We start from the raw sequence: 17,832 nt of genomic DNA on the forward strand, positions 1-17,832 counted from the left end.
GGTTAAACATGCATTTAAGTTGGTTAAATATGTTGAAATGTTGTGCGTTTACTTATTTTCTGAAAGCAACGTTTCATATAACACTCTTTTTTTAAAAAAAAAAGAAAAAAAGAATTGAATCATATTATAAATGGATCATTGACAAAGCAATTGCTCTGCCAATAAAATGTCTCTAATACAAGGAGGTCCCTCATCCAACCATACACTATCTGTGGCCTGCTGAATAGCCAGTTTTGCTAAATTATGCGCCACCTTATTCGCCTCACGATGCACATGTTCTACCTTCCATTTTGAATAATCACTAAGACTAGTCTTTACATCATCTATTAGGTGACCAATCAAACTATAATTTTGGCACACGTCTTGGATGGCGTTAGTTATCTGCTTTGCATCCCCTTCCAAAATCAGATGTCACACCCCTTGTTCATGGCCAGCAATAACCCCAAAATAAGCAGCCATAGCCTCAGCAGCTGATGTGTCCAGTGAGCCAGCCCGCACAATGCTCTTTGCCACTAAGACTTTACCTTCATGATCTCTCAGAATAATCCCAAAGCCCATTCTTCCACCCTTCCTGTCCAAGGCTGCATCAATGTTCACTTTTACCCACCCTTTATCCGGTTTAGTCCACCTCAATTGGCTTCCGGTCCGTTCGCTGCTTATAAGGTCGTCAATTCCATTGGCTTTCTCGTATTCTTGCACTGCCAGCTCCGCTTCACGTGCTATTTGGTTTGGGTGGACGAAGCTTCCATCATAGATCTAGCCATTTCTTCTCAGCCAAATCCTTCTCGATATTTCTGAGAATAGCCAAAAATTCTCCCCACCCCCCATGTCCAGTACAGCTCCTGCAACGTGGTAGAAGTCTGAAACAGAGAATGAACATTTCTAGAAAAACTTTCGACTCACTCCCCAAACATCCCGAGCCGCCGCATAGTCCCAAAGGACGTGGAAAGTGTTTTCAATCTCTGACTTGCAAATGGGGCACAGGGACTCCTCAATCACCTTCTTCTTCATTAAATTTTCTTTTGTCGGTAGTAGGTTTTTACATGCTCTCCACATAAAATTTTTCACGACATTAGGAGAGTGCAAATCCCATATACTTTTACATATAGTATTTTGCCCTCTTCGAATGGAACTTTCCGGTAGGTTGCTACTTTCTTGCTCCTTCAACATGTGATAAGCACTTTTTACCAAGAACGCTCCGTTCTTCGTTCCTCGCCACACCAATGTATTCGACTGGGTCGTGAAGCTAATCGGAATGGAGGTAATGGCCACCCGATCCTCTTCATTAAAAATTGCCCCGATGAGCGTTGAGTTCCATTCCTTCCTATCTTGGTCAATCAACTTTTCCACCTTTGCTGCTTCATTAAGAATCTTTGGAGGAGATGTGACCATGTAAGTAGATGGAGTATTGAGCCATTTATCACCCCAGATTCTGACTGTAGATCCAGCCCCTATCCGCCACAACAAACCTTCACTAATCACCTTGCTAGCTCCTTGGAAACTCCTCCACGTGAAGGAGGGTTTAGATCCCAATTGTGCCTCCAAAATTGTGCCATTTGGATAATATTTTGCTTGAAAAATTCTTGCCGTCAAGCTCTCCGGTGAAATCCAAAGGTGCCAACATTGTTTTGCTAAGAGGGCTTGATTGAAAATACCAAGGTCTCGAAAACCCATGCCACCATTTGCTTTGGCTACCCCCAACTTTTCCCAACTCATCCAATGGATACGATTGTCATTGGATCAATGTCCCCACCAAAACTTTTGCATCATTGAGTTGAGGTCGTTACTCAAAGCCTTTGGAAGGAGAAAAACACTCATGCTGTAGGTAGGGATCGCTTGCATGACCGCCTTAATCAAGATCTCTTTTACCAACTTGAGATAGAAAATTCAGCTTCTAGTCTTGCAACCTCTTCCACACCCGAGCCTTGATTCCTTGAAATTCAGCCACCTTAGCCTTTCCGTCGAGTGCCGAAAGTCCCAAGTACGTGTCAAATCTTTGTGAATTTGGGATGCCAGCCACTTCTAAAATTTGTTGCTTCACCCGGGGCGCTGTGTTTCTGCTGAAAAATATAGCAGTTTTGTTTCTGTTCAGACGTTGACCGGAAGCACGTTCGTAAATACTTAGAACGTCCGTAATCCGGTGCCAATGCCTTAAATCAGCTCTGCAAAATAATAAAGAGTCATCTGCAAAAAAGATGTGATTAATTTTAGGACCTTTTCTGGAGGTGGGAACTCCTTCAATATACCCTGTTTTCCCCGCCTTATCATGGAGAGAACTTAATGCCTCCGCACATAGTAAGAATAAATACGGGGAAATGGGATCGCCTTGCCTTATGCCCCGGGACGGATAAATGTGACCAACATGCTCACCATTCACCAAAATAGCATAGTTAGCCGTACGAACACATGTCATGATGAGGTTAATCCATCTCTCTGTGAACCCCATTCTTCGCATAATGGCCTCTAAAAAATTCCATTCTACTCGGTCATATGCCTTACTCATGTCCAATTTTATGGCCATATACCCTTCCTTCCCCCACATACGAGTGTGCATCGAATGTAACGTCTCGTAAGCGGCTAAGATATTGTCCGTAATCAACCTCCCCGACACAAAAGCACTTTGATTCATAGAGATTATACGTGGCAAAATCACCTTCATTCTATTTGCAATTACTTTAGAAATAAGCTTATAAAACACATTACAAAGACTTATTGGCCTAAACTCCGTCACCCTCGTCGGGTTTGTCGTTTTGGGAATAAGTGCTATGTAAGTGTAATTAAGCTCCTTTTCTACACAACCAGAATTCAAAATTGCAAGAAGAGTTTTACATACCTCCTCTCCCACCACCTCCTAGTTATCTTGATAAAAACCAGCCATGAGGCTGTCGGGGCCCTGGAGCCTTGTGGGGCGACATTTGTTTCAATGCAGCAGCAACTTCTTCTATTGAGAACTCCTTCATCAAGACATCATTCATCTCATATAACACTCTTATAACAGAATTTTCTTCAGTATATGACTTCAATTCAAGGACTTATAGATAAGTTTCCACTTCCTTATTCCTTCAATTCTTTCGCCCCTCCCGCATCACAGATTTGGACATTCTTGAATTTTATTGAGGTTTCATCCTAAATGGTTAGCTTTAATAAATCTAAGAGATAACGCGAGGCCTTGCAAGAAACTGTCGTAGACTTGGAGCGACCAATAGGTCTGAAAGCCGAAAAGGAAAAACAAAATAGCAATGTATCACATACAAAAGTGCAAACGTTAATAATTTCAACGAAAAATGCACAAAGAACTCTATCATTAATTTCAACGACTATTGCACACTAGCTAAAGTGGTTGGCACTCAAACTAATAAATAACAATATTTTATTAAAATTAAAAAAAATATATAGATGATTTGTTATTTAATAAGTTCTAAAAAGTAGATCTTTAAATTTAATAAAGCGACATTTTCTTCTCAAATTTAAAAGAGCATTGTGAATACTTAGAGGGAGATTCTCCCTAATGGCAAAAGAATTGGGGACCACATTTAGAGATGTTTTCCTTGTGACATTTTCACCAGAAGAGCACCTCATCTCCCTTTGCAGAGCCACATATGGTTATGTGCACTAGAGAGGGCGATCCCCTCATTCGGTCAAAAAGGCTTGCACGCATCACACCACTTTATCCATCTATCTTCCAACGTGAAATGCTTTGCATTTCTTAGTCCCTCAAACCACAAAAGACCTATTTGTCTCATAACCTATTTTAACTAGCTTATAACTCGCGCTATACGCGAGATTCTTCATTATAATTTAATTTTAAAATTTAAACACGTCATTTTTCATTATAAGTTAATAGACGTATAAAAATATATCTCACATCTTTAAATTAAAAAAAAAAAAAATTAAATCTTTGTTCCTATAATTATATATGATTTAAAATGAATAGTATAAAGAAAAAAAATTAGCAAGAAAAATACATGGATTATAACATAGTTAATGCAATTAATGACATGTGGATTATATATATATATATATTTTAAAGGGATTTCATATCAGTCTTATGACTCTTATTCATAGAAATCATGAGCATAACGCTCTTATAAGCAACCATAGCCAAAACTATGATGTTACAACCGTCATAGATGACGTATTATATTCCAGACCTAAAACCAATCTATTAACCCATGACTAATCTTCTGTCTTCATATTAAAAACAGATATGTGTCAAGCAGACTCAAACTAATGCATATGTAGTACTTATTCCTCAGAACTGAGGGTAGACAAACCTTCAACCGAAATTCTTCCTCATCGACCCGAAAACCAAGATAACATTCATATCCCCAACCCAAAAGTCTGGACCATAGCAAATAACTCAGAGAGCATCACGCATGCAGATCGAGAGGGGACAAAGCCTTATTACAAGCAAAAAAAAAAAAAGGAAATAAAAGCGCACAGAAAAATAAAGAGACTAAAACATAAATACAAACAGAATAGAAAAAATGGGACAAACAACAAATGAAAACCAACAGAACAGGAAAAAAACCAAAGAATCACACCAAGAGGGAAACGGCAGTCAGAAAGAAGCCGATCACGTGCTGACTGGAAACTGATGGGGAAGGTGGCGTTGGAGCTCATCGAGGGGGGACATGAGGAAAGACCCGACATCGGACAGTGGGCGGCAGAGCAGGTGCGGAGGAGATCGACGTCGCACACAAAACAAACTGAGAGGGGGGGAGGTGGAGAGTTTGAGTGAATCCCCTAAGAGCATCACCCACAAAGTGTGACAAATAGGCAAGGCAACAAAAACAACATGCCAAAATACACGGCAAAAGACAAACATAAAGGAAATGAAATAAAACAACCAGAAACGAAATAAAAAAACTGTAAGAGAGAACCGAAATCAAACCACATCCGGAGAGACGGATCCAATGCAAAAGGTGTGATGGGCACTGGCAGATCCGGGTAGCAAGGTGGTGGAACAAGCACGGTGGATGGAGATAATTAACGCAATAAATGACGTCATATAGATATATAGATATAATTAACGCAATTAATGACCCGTTTTTTAAGAAAAAATCAATTATATATATATATATATATATGACGTCTTTTTTTTTTTTTAGAAATTCAAAACGTATTAATATACATATTAAAACTTCCTTTTAGTTTTCAATGGATTTTTTTGTACATAGAAAAAGCTCCTTTTTGAAAACCCTAGAACCCTAGCCGCACAGTTGGGCATTTGTGTGTGTGTGTGTGTGTTTTTCTTTTCGTTTTCGTTTTCCCTGTATTTTGTGGTCCTAGCCTGTTGGATTGAGGATGTGAATAATTTTATGGCTTGCGAGTCGAGGAGGATGAATTTCGGCAGGAGGATGTTGTTACCTATGTATTGGATTGAGTCTATTGTAGCATACATGTTGTTACAACTGAAGATTAGTCATGTGTTAGCAAATTTTGATGTCATAGATAGGTCTTGAATGTCAGATTGTTATGTATGTATCTATGACTTCAGCAATGATTTTCTCAGAGCTTTTGCTCCGTGATGTAAGAGCTTTATGCTTGTGATCTTTCATCAATTAATGAGACTGAAATGATTTCCCCTAAAAAAAAAAAAGGGTAAAAACCACTTAACCGTCTCAAACTATAACTCTAATGACAATCTACCCCCAAAACTATCAATTACGACAATTTACCCCCCAAACTACTAAAAGAATGACAATGTACCCCCCAAACTATCAATTACGACAATTTATCCTCCCAAACTACCAAAATAATGACAATGTACCCTCCAATGTTAGCAAAATGACAAAATTACCCCTATAGAATTTTCAATAAGACAAAAATACCTTAAAATTTGAAAAAAAAAAAAAAAAATTAAATTTTAGTATTTTGTTTTTATTTTAGTAAGGGTAATTTTGTCATTTTATTAAAATTTGGAGTACATTGTCATTGTTTTGGTAGTTTGGAGGGTAAATTGTTGTAATTGATAATTTATGGGGTAGATTGTCATTATGGTAGTAGTTTGAGGAGGTTAAGTAGACTTTACCAAAAAAAAAAAAAAAAAAAACTTATTAAATTGACTAAACGTATTAATACATAATAGTTTGATTTATATTATTTGTTTCCTTATTTGATTCGGACATTAATAATACTTAATTTATTGAATAATTTATATATGAAAAACTCTTGAAATATAATTAACGCAATTAATGAAAATCGGTAAAAAAATTATGCCTTAAAAAACCGGTTTAGCCTTTAAAAAAAATGAGTTCAAGCCATATGTCGCAATTTAAGGTACTTCTGAAGATGATTCGGCTTTCATATATATATATATATATATGATACTTACAAAATCACATTTTCTATTCATATCTCATGTATACATTTTTTTTTTTTCTAGAAAAATGTTAAGTATCTATATATATATATATATTTTCATTTGACCCTAATATCTCTCTCTTTTTTTTTTCTTTTTTTTTTTAAATTTTTTTTTTTTTAGGTATATATGTGTATATTACTGTAACACCAAACCTTATTCACGGGAATTGCATTTTTAACACTAAGGCAAACCCTATTCACGTGAATTTTTTATTTTTTACTTTAAAAAATAAAAATAAAAATTGTAACCTTTTAGGTTAGAAAATGCGAGCTTGATGAGTCGCGACTCTCTCTCAAACACTCTCTTCCCACATATTCAGTCAAATCTCTCTCTCTTTCCTCTTCCCTCTCTCCTCACCGACGGCCGGCCACCGGAAACCACGAACGGCAAGCACCGCTGACGACGAGCCACCTACATCTCCGGCGACGAGCTACCCACCGTCAAAATCCCCAAATTTCAAAACCCCAACCCACTGTCAAAAGCCATCTTCCCTCTCTCCCAGTGACGACGAAACGCACAGGTTTTATCTGTTTCTCTCTGTTATATATCTTGCGTCAAAGTCCACAACTCTTGGGGTTATTAATGGTCTCTGTGAATGAAGTTTGGTCTTTGTATGATTTTATTTAGTTCGATGTGTTTTTTGCTCCAATGATTTTACTATTGCCAAAGAGAAACAAAAATTGCTTTTAGTTCGTAGTTCGTACCACCGATAAGTGTTTTCTTATTTTTAACTTTTGTGAGTTTTTCTTTCCAGCTTTCAATGGATATTATTATTGTTATTATTATGTATTTGTTGAATTAAATGTATGGTCATCTCTCTATACCAAGTGCTTTGCGAGAGAATAGGTTTCCATTCCTTTCTAGTGCGCCAATCAGTCTGAATCACTAAACGGGTTCTGGGACTCTCTTCTTCGGTGCAGGAATAACGTTGTCTTAGCTTGTTTTGATATTCAGTCAAAGAGATGGGGAAAGCGAAGAAAGGCCGTAAATTTGCAGTCATGAAAAAGATTGTCACCCAAAAAGCCATTAAAAAGTAAGTAATTTTATATATATATATATATATATATATATATATATATATACACACATACATATTTCCTCTGCATCTATTTCTTTTATAAAGTTTTATGATTTTCTCTAATTTTCAGTAATTCTTGTTTCATGTACTGGATTCAGTTACAAACAACAGGTTCTGGACCCAAAAAAGAAAGAAGACAACGAAAAAAAGCTCCCAAGAAATGTGTAAGCTTTATTGTATTAATTGTGATTATGATTTTTTTTTTAATGAATGAAATATTTTATACCAACCAAACAAAGAATATAATCAGTCCAGCAAACAAAACCTGCTGGAACCCAAAATGCACACAAAGGACCTCGCAAAGTAAAATTTTTTACTTGCGAATGTGATTTGTCCTGTTTATTATTTTATTTACCTTTTTTGATTTTGTGTGATTTAGGCCGAAGGTTTCATCGGCGCTTTTCTTCAATTACAACACCTCTTTGGGACCGCCGTATCGGGTTCTAATAGATACCAACTTCATCAATTTCTCTATACAGAATAAAGTGAGTGATTTGTAGTGTTCTTGTTTTTATTTTGTTAGGTTTGATTATAAATTAAATGGGTTTGGTTGAAAAATGCAGAGTTTGAGAAAATTTTACTGTTGGATTAGAAATTCATAGAATGAAATTCAACTACTTTTCAATTTTAGAGTTCACTCCTCTGCCTACTTCAACTCTGTAACTTTTGTCTTTTAATCTGAACTTATGCAATTTCTTCCGTTGTTGTGTAGTTGGACCTGGAGAAGGGAATGATGGACTGCTTATATGCAAAATGTGAGTTTGGAATCACTGGTTTATTCAATTTTGTATGAATCATGCACTGCTTCTTGTTAGTCATTCCTTTGGTTTTGGCAATTGATGTAAGAATTTTGCTGTGTTGATTAGTTACCCTAAGTTCAACATGGTTGTGAATGCGGGTTTTTAACGGTGTCGAGTGCTATGTCTTATTGGCAAACATTTGGCGTTGTGTTAGTTTCTTCTAATATTATCTCTCAAGATATTATTTCTCTTGATCGTTTGGATGTCTATAAGAATTCTTAGGTAATGAAATGAGAATCATTCTTTATTTCATCTGTTTTTACTGATTCCATTTGCCTTTTGGATTGAAGGCACTCCTTGCATCACTGATTGTGTGATGGCAGAGCTTGAGAAGCTAGGTCAGAAATATCGAGTTGCTTTGAGGTATCCTCCTCCCATGTTTACTCTGAAACGTTTCCGAAGAAGTTTTGTGATTGTTGTTCACATTCCTCTCTTCTATATTAGTTTGAAGAGGTTCGAGATTGTTGGATGCATGTGTTAGTGTGGTTTGTAGGAATCGGATCAGTTGTGATCTTATATTATTTTCATTATAGTAATGATTTTTTTCTTTTGTTTAGATGATGAAATTTATTCAACCAAAAGAAAAGAGTACAAATTAACTTAGTTTTTAATCCTACGGTCTGTGCAATCAAATTTTTCAACATTGCCTTTTTCTGCTGCCATTTGCATGCATCACATGGGCCTACTAGTGCAATACTGTTATTCTTCTATTAGCATTTCATCTTTAGAATATCCTTGTACGTGCTCATGATCAATGATGTTCAGCTAATGATTATTACTCCCTCCCCATTCCTTCTTTGACAGGATTGCTAAGGATCCTCGTTTTGAAAGACTAATTTGTACTCATAAAGGGACCTATGCGGATGACTGTATTGTTGATAGAGTTACTGAGGTATGTCTTGAATTAATTTGATGTGAAGGTTCTTGTGTGTTACCCATATTTAGTAGTAATAGCTTTCAAATTTTCCCAAAAACTTAATCATTTCCTCAGAATTTTTTAAATCCTCCAAATATATGTGTGATCCATATGATAAGATGCATGGTTTTTCGAATTCCTTTTTGACAGTGATGCTGTATGTTATCCATTATCGTTAATAGTGAAATTTGATGTATATATTTGTCTTCCTATTGGGTTGTATACTATTCAGAAGTAGCATACAAGATGAAAACTTCTTGAACGATAGTTCTTGTAAACTAAAGAACCTTGACTGCAAATGTTTGTAATGTCTATACAAAAGAAATAACAAAAAACGAAAAGTGAATTATCATAGGCTTTACTGAGGCAACAATGTGAACAAAACATCTTATTGCTCCTCTTGGAAGGGCTTATTAAAAATTAGAGAATTGTAATTTGAAACACAAGTTGATCTATTTTTCGAAGCACAGTGCATCTATAGAAAATTACAGTAAAGGTGTTGAATAAATGTAATTGTCCCCAATATTCTTTTACCTAAATGTACACTGAACAAGTGATTCTGAACCCCAAGACGAAGGGCTTTGATCAAGTAGGGACTTACATCTCATGCACAAAACAGCAATGACTGGCATCTCACGCAATCTGGCATCTCAAAGTTTATCTATTTCATGATATAAATGTGCACTTCAGTGTTGTTGTGGTGAATGCATTTGTAAATTACCAGTTTGCTTGTTGCATTTTGTGCTATTTCTTTCTTGTAACATAGACAATCTATTTTGTTGGAAACAGCATAAATGCTACATTGTTGCTACTTGTGATCGAGATTTGAAGCGAAGGATCCGAAAGGTATGATAAATTAATAATGGCTTTGCACTTTAGTACATGGAAATGGATTTTGATTTATAGGGTTGCTTGTTCACTGGCAGATCCCTGGTGTACCAATCATGTACATTACCAAGCACCAGTACTCAATTGAGCGGTTGCCTGAAGCAACAATTGGCGGAGGTAGGCTACCATAAACCTACATTTGTAAATTTGCTTTATGAGTTGGAGATTGCAGTTTTGATATTTTGACTCACATATTTAATGATTGATCTATTTTCAAGGTTAAAACGTGGACATTATGACTCACTATGAAGTATATGAGAATAGAATAATCCCATTTTTTTGTGTGTTTATAGATATGTAATATTCTTCTTTTTTTGGCTGGGTTGTGGAGGTCTTGATTTTGCAATTTGTAAAGAATTCTTGTTATTTTCCCCCTTTTTTCTTGGTAAAATTTTCTGAAACAGTTGTGTGGTGTGTCTGGTGCAGCTCCAAGATATTGATGATGGAGGTATGATCGTGCAACAATTCGACGGTTTTGGCGATGATCCTCTCCTCATATTGGGGTTTGTTTGTTGTGGTGGTGGTTGTTGCAAAGAGGAGATTTGGAACATTCAGATGCCATGTTTTGCTGCCCTCTGGGAATTTGTTCCATATATACTTATATGCAGTCTTCGTCTGCAACAGTCATGTAATGCTTAAGAAAGAAAAAGAAATCCATAATTCTAAGATCCAAGTTTCTTTTTGTGGTAATTCCCACATCAAGTCATTGCCATTTTTCTAACTGGGTTCAGTCATTTATAATTATGTTAACAGTAGACAAAAGCAAAGAGACTCAACATTTTTCAAATTGATTTGTGTACTTTCTAGCGCCCCATCTACTTGAAGCCAACACTATTATGTGGAATAAATACTCAGGCAAGGCATGAGCACAAGAGGTTTGATATGGACACAACACAAATTCAACTCATAGTCAACTTCTCTTCTATGTGTAAAAAAAATTTGAATTTTAAACCAAATAAATTGTTTTTTTTTTCCAAATTTTTAGAATCTCAAAATCCTCTCTCAAATATTTTTTTTTTTTAGATGGCACGTAGGAAAGAAGTTGGCTATAAGTTGGGTTTGTGTTGTGTCCATATCAAACTTCCAAGCACAAAATGGTTATTGTCAGGATCTAGGCATCCCCTTCAACGATAAAAGCCATGATGCCTTGGACATAGTTCAGCACAAAGATACGATAGCCTGTCACAGGTCTTTTTTAGGAGAAATTGTTTGATAATGATTTTGAGAGAGTTGTGCTTATGTTTCATAACCAGACCCTAAGCCTTGCCTTCAAAAAGCTGTCTGATTTTCTATCATTCAGAATCAACATGCACTATGTTATCCTGCTTGAAATAATAGGGAATTTCTTTTTTCCCAACATATGATTAAGTATGCCAAATCTGCCGTTGGCTCCATTTATGCAATATTAACCTGCCAGAAATCTCGAAGTTTTCCATTGATAAGCCACTTTTAGGAAAATTAGAATAAGTACTCAAAAAATGAGCATCAAATTTCAAAATCAAATACAAAATTTTGTACTCCCATTCTAACAAGATAGCATTTTCAAGTCAAGATTGCATATTCAGGAGCACAGAATCCAGTGTTTCTACCTCCTCCCCCATCTTTGATTCACAAACCCAGGTACACATGGGACATATATAACATCTTCTATTGCTTACTCAAATTCTGAGAGAAATATTATTAGACTAATCCAAATAGAGGTAATACTAAAATCTCATACAAAAAGAGACCCAATGATTACATAAAATAGCATAAGAAACACAAACAAAGTGGTCGTGGCAGGCTTCTATTTTATAAGTCATAACAGCATAAGTTTGTATTCAGTCCAAGATGTCATCTAGGCTGAAAATTTTCATATAAGGCCAGCATAATTTGCAAATTTCACCTGCAAATCCCTTGCCAAACAGCTGCCTGTTTTAGAAATACTCTAGGATATGCAATTACAACTCTAGGGCTGTGATGGTCTAGGAGATGTTGGAGGCTTCAAATCCGGATACTGCAACAAGAGAGAAAAATAAGAACTATGAAAAGAGACAAGAATTTGTTCACCGCATATTCCACAGGATTAACTCAATAAAAACATGTCTGTTCCAGGTAAATTTAGACCGTTAGATTACAGCTTTGAAGAACATGAACATATACTTACACTGTATGCTCAATTCTTTCTTCTTTTTTTTGGCTCTCTGGGCTTGGAAATATTTGAACTTTAAGACCATAGTAACAGGATTCCTTAACCCCCACCCCCAATTAGTAGTACAACACATTCTGGTATGCTAAATCTAGTGATCCAAGTTCAAAGAACAGACAACTAATTTCATCTAAGATTAAAAAGGAAAAAAGAATGGATTGATCTACCTTTTTCCCCTTTATATATATTTTGTGATTCCAAACTGTTATGCTACTTTTATACTCTTAAATGACCTATTGTGATATTTTAATTTTATTTTTATTTATATATGCTACATATGTAAAAATCAATACGAAACTATAAGTAGATACATACAAACACACATATAGTGAGTAGTTCATGAGCTTCAAATTCCAAGCACATAAGAGTGGAGCAGAAAAACATTATAGAATTCATAAGTAGTGAAAAAGAGAATTACATATGGATATGGAGAAAGTGATTTTGAAAATCCATGAAGTGATTCTGCTTTATCTTCAGTTTTAGGCACTGAATTTATCTCAGTACTGGGTTGTTCAGCTATTTCTACATTTGGCTCTGGAGCTGCTTCTGATTTTTGTATAGTAGCAGTGGCGAGCTCTGGGCTTGCCTCAGCAGGTGCAGGAAGAGCCTTGCTAGTCAAAGGTAATGGTAGAAGAGCCTTTCCAATTTCCTAAAATTCCAGGCAATTCAAGATAAATAGAGGATGTAATTATGAATTCTTAGTGCAAAATATTTGCCATTTGAATTTTCAGGCAAAGGAATAGAAAGATTTTACATGAAGTTCATATACCTTTATTTCATCGACAAGCTCTTTAGGGGCAACCTTTGTGTTCAAGAATTCGTCCACTTGTTGGAGAGTTTCCTTTCGATCCTGTCATGGGAAGCAATTTAGCTAAAGATCCAAACTAGAAGAATTACTTGGTGTGACTAATACAAAAGCTCTGTCACTCTACATCACACAATGGCCTCAATCTATCATCAGATAAATCAACAAATAATGGAAGATGCATGAGTCAAACAAATTGAAATATGACAAACTCTGCATTCCACCATAGTGAGGCATATGTAAATTCAAGTATTAAGATATTATAATTTGAAGTAACCTATAAAACACATGCTAAGGAATAATGCTGGCCATCTAAAACTTGAAGCATGGCAGTTCCAAAGGGAAAACGAATGTAATTCACAGCAAGAAGTACCTTCAATAAAATTTTATGAGCAAACAATCTAAAGTACAGAAAGTATTGGAAACTCACCTCGGCAAATAGGAGTTTCTTACTTGCAAACTGAACAAATGCGACTGAGCCTACCACTTGGAGTATTGTTTCTATCTGAAAAGATAGAGCAAAACCATAAAATGCCATCTCCCATAACAAGAATCATGTCAAATAGAAAGTCAAATCAAATACGGAGAAAAAAAAAAATAGAAAAAGCAATTAACAAAGCGTCATCACCCCAACCTCTGAAAAAGCCAATAAACCTATTCCAGTGGCTGCAGCAATCCCAAGGGTAAGAGATACAGCATCTGAATCCTCCTGCACATTAATCGCCATCATAAACCTTATAATGCTCAATTAGAAAGCATGGAGAAAGGGCAAAACATTTCAAAGAAAAGATATGCCAAGGGGATTGCTGCTGGCCCCTTGAAACCGGCATCTTCACTTTTGTTTCGCCTGATTAGATGACTTTACGAGGGTAACAAATCTATTTACCAAATGATATATAATGATGTTAAAATATATGTACTATCTAGTAATTAAAAAAACGTTTATTTTAGACCTAAGTGACAATATCATTCCCATCATGAAGAACAAAGTCATTCTTGCAACAATTATCAGAAATAGAATATTTCATATAGCCACTGAAGTAAAAGAAACTGTTTTATATCCTCCAAATTTTCTAGTAAATCAAATGGCAAGCATCTTACTGTAATGCACTTCCTAAAATGACTTTAAACGACCAAGAAAGATGAGTTCAAATTTGAAAAAATATGAGTTCAAATTTTAAAAAGGAGGGTTCAAATTTAAGGATAATATGAGAAGTTAACGGACAAATGCTTTTAATTTTTATCTATTCTCGGAAAACTAAAAAAAAAAGAACACATCATTTATTGTGGGACAAAAAGAGGAGAAATGCTAAACATCCCAAATTTTTGTTCCAAAAGTTGGTTCCCAAATAATATGTCACCATCCTATGAGTTGATGACACATTTTCCAAAATAATAATTAATAAATCTCATGAGATTGTGACACATTATTTGGGAACCAACTTTTGAGAAGAAAATTTGGAATGTGTAGCACTTCTCCAGAAAGAGTTGTCCTTCATTTGAGCAAAGTATTAACTCAACACAATAAAACTTGATTGAAACTTACTTTCCATGTTCTGAATGAGACAGATACAAAAATATTGATGTTCAGTAGGACTAGTCAACACATCAACCACCTAATTTCAACTAACTTCATATATGTATAAGGTTTTCTACACTATCCAAAATTAAATTTATGATCAACACATCAACTAGAATAAAATATCAATGTTTTGAAATTAAGATAGATAAGGAACCACAAAAAAAGGCTACAAGAGATAAAGGACAAATGGGCATCCAATAGTTCAAGTAGAGCAAAAATCTTCAATTACGCAACGAATTCAATAATATGGTAAACAAATTACTAAAAGCTTAGAAACATACTCCAACTGCGTCATTAATAGCATCAGTCAAACCGCTAAGATCAAGACTTAATGCTTTTCTTGGAGGTACCCAGGGAAGACCACTATTCTGCAAATTTACAACTCATGTTAAAGTTTCCAAATAACAATGTATCTGACAAACATAATATCTGGATGTCAATAACAATGTATTCAAAGTAAACAGCTAAAGAAAGAAGGGAAGACCATCCATCCTCGGGGTCCTTCTGCACCATCTTTTATTGCATACGCAGCTTTGAATCCATTTACAGTGACTAACTCAGCAATCAGTTCGGAAGTTCCATCAAATCTGGCTTCATCACAAATTCAGCAACATCAGTTCCATTCGTTAGCTCTTAGAATAACAAAGATCAAGTCAGACATTGCCTAGTTCGCCAGACAATCACAAACCTATATCAACTGCCTCACTTGGTCAAAAAGTGATCATGATGCAGGCTGCAGATATCGACCCAATATCAACAATCCTTTGAGATAAAATATATACGCTACTTTTATATATTCACTAATTAAATTCTGGAACCTGCAAGATCTGGCAAGAGTATATCACAGTCATATAAGTTTACACCATTTCTAGGCTAATTTTATTTTAATAAGTCCTGCCTGCTTCTATAAGCGCTCCCCATCCAGACAGGAGAGAGAAACTGATAACCATTATATGTTAAGAACAGCATGGAATCCTCACTTAGGAGGGTTTTGGAATATCCATAAATATAAAAAAATCAGGTAGATGTTGAACCTATTACCTTAGTGCATGATTAATTTATTCGAAAGAAATCGACATACCAAAAAAATAAAAAATAAAAACACTTCACAATATTTACATAATAAGTTGATTTTTGTTCAGGTAGTAGGTATGGTTCCCTTTCAATCTCGTTCAATATTATAGAATAAACAAGCCAAAAATACACGATATTTGTACTCTTGACGCTAAAGGGATACTAAATTATCTATTAAGAATGCTAAGTTTCAGAAGGAACAATCTAAAAGCTGCACGTATAACTTTTTCTGGTCAAGTTCTTTTATCTTTCTCTTAGTTTTCCAAACGAACTGGAATTATATATATAAAACTTATAAAAGAAGGTAAGGAAGACACTATAAGAATTTAAATTCTTACTTGTCTAAAATGAACAATGTAGTATTTTCTGGTTCCTTGAACTTTAAAGAAAGCTTCTTTAAGAACCCCGGCTTATCTTCCCCTTTGTAAGCAATAGACACCGGTTTCTTCCTCAAATCCCGGATATCTGGGCTACCTACTTTCCGAAATTCCACTGGTGCTCTTATATCAAGCAACTGAGCATTGGCATCTTCACCTAATTTTGCATAAGCACTTTTTGCAGACTCAATGCCCCATGGCTTAGAATTCTTCAGAACTTGAGATAATACCAGCGGAACCACCAGAATGGCGGCGCCACCCGCTATAACTGCAGGATTCTCTGTTCCAAAATTTAAAACACTATCAAGAACCCCACCTGCATCAAAGTCCCCAGATATGGAATTGACAGTCTGTTGAAGTGCTTCCTCATACGACAAAGCTCTGGCAACGCCAGCATTTAGAGCTGAAGATAAAAGAACTAGACCCCCTTGAAAACCCCTTGATAAACATTCTTGTAAAGTTGATGGAGTAGTGATAAAAGTAGCAGAATTTGAGAACTTAAGTGGCAAAGTGGTAGGGAGTGATGTGATTTTTCTGGGTTCTTTTTTTTTGTCACAAAGAACAGACAAGGGAGTCAAGCTTGCTGCATTCAGGGCATCCATGGCATATTCTGTGTCACAGAATTTCTAGGGCTCTCAAAGAAATGATGGGAAAGATTTAATCACCATGAGAAATGGAGGGTTTTGTGCAGAATTTTGTTTCTTTCTGCTTTCAAGGATGATGGGTGGAGAGGGAGCAAAGGATGACAAGCCTTAGCTTCAGCGTCTGCAATTTGGCTGGTTGTATTTTGAGTGGCGGGCGGTGCTGACATGGCATGGTAGATGATCTTTCTTCCACTGGTTGCGTGACACGTGGGAAGTGAGGATGAGAGGGTGGTGATCATGAGGGCTGTGGATGGTTGGATGGTTGGATGGCTTTTCGTTGCATCCGATTGTGTGGCTAAGAAATGTCCTGAAGAAGCTTTTAGAAACTCAAGAACTATATATATAGTACACTCTGTAGTACCGTACTACTTATAATCTGGACACCCAAAAAAATGAAGAGAAACTCCATGCGGGTTAAGCTGCTCTCGTTTCATCACACCTTCCTCAATGTATCTTGATTATCAACGTTTACAGTTTGGATTATGATTTCTTTAGAATTCATTAAACTGTAATCATTGATTTCAAATTTAATTGTTGAAATTATGTCATGTTATTCACAATCGCTTATAAAATCTTGACATGAATAACAAATTGAGTTTTAAAAAATCGTTGCAACGAATAAGTAATAGATAAGCGTGTTAGCGCGAAAGCTGTTGATGTTAAATTGTTAATGTGTTATATATATATATATATATATATATATATATTTGAAAAAGTCTTCTAATATAACATAAAAATAAATGCAATTTTTATGTTTTGAAGAGCGTTTTATATTTTAGGTTTTTATATTTTTTTTTGGAAAAGTGTTTTATATTTTAGGTTATTAATTAGTTAATGTATTTTACTTTGAGAAAGAGAACAAAACCATTAACAAAGATGGCCTACATGTCTGGCACGGTAAGGAAATGGTGTCTTTACTTATAACAAGATTCACCGACACCTGTTCAGCTACTTCCAAATTTATAATGAGACAATAAGCTCAGCTGAAAAAGAAAAATTTGTTCTTCGAAAACAAAAAAGAAAAAAAAAAAAAAGAAGATGATTTCGTTTTAGAACCCATAGTTAAGTGCAATAAAAAACCAAGATGAAACCATTTCATTTGAAGGTTAACGT

The 17,832-nt window shown here is 35.6% G+C and overlaps 2 protein-coding genes across 3 annotated transcripts; one reads left to right on the top strand and one right to left on the bottom strand.

Moving 5' to 3' along the window:
• The first annotated feature begins 6,615 nt into the window (after window positions 1-6,615).
• Window positions 6,616-10,765, top strand: LOC132188583 (uncharacterized). Of its 2 annotated transcripts, none has more exons than XM_059603081.1 (10): window positions 6,616-6,887; window positions 7,288-7,400; window positions 7,544-7,609; window positions 7,825-7,930; window positions 8,158-8,200; window positions 8,536-8,608; window positions 9,050-9,137; window positions 9,951-10,007; window positions 10,088-10,166; window positions 10,476-10,765. In XM_059603081.1, the coding sequence occupies exons 2-10, from the start codon at window positions 7,330-7,332 to the stop codon at window positions 10,487-10,489; spliced, it is 597 nt and encodes a 198-aa protein (XP_059459064.1). In that variant the 5' UTR covers window positions 6,616-6,887; window positions 7,288-7,329; the 3' UTR covers window positions 10,490-10,765. The 2 variants fall into 2 exon arrangements, with proteins under 2 accessions (XP_059459064.1, XP_059459065.1); XM_059603082.1 differs by having other exon boundaries at window positions 7,322-7,400.
• A 918-nt stretch (window positions 10,766-11,683) lies between these two features.
• LOC132187644 (rhodanese-like domain-containing protein 4, chloroplastic) lies at window positions 11,684-16,845 on the bottom strand. Its single transcript, XM_059602033.1, has 8 exons — window positions 16,037-16,845; window positions 15,109-15,211; window positions 14,906-14,992; window positions 13,677-13,751; window positions 13,473-13,547; window positions 13,007-13,087; window positions 12,656-12,886; window positions 11,684-12,045 (listed from the first exon to the last, which is right to left on the bottom strand). Exons 1-8 carry the CDS (start codon window positions 16,675-16,677, stop codon window positions 11,998-12,000), a joined length of 1,341 nt encoding a protein of 446 aa, XP_059458016.1. The 5' UTR covers window positions 16,678-16,845; the 3' UTR covers window positions 11,684-11,997.
• Window positions 16,846-17,832: the final 987 nt, after the last annotated feature.

This window comes from Corylus avellana, chromosome ca7 (genome assembly GCF_901000735.1).
Source record: "Corylus avellana chromosome ca7, CavTom2PMs-1.0".
Taxonomy (NCBI): domain Eukaryota; kingdom Viridiplantae; phylum Streptophyta; class Magnoliopsida; order Fagales; family Betulaceae; genus Corylus; species Corylus avellana.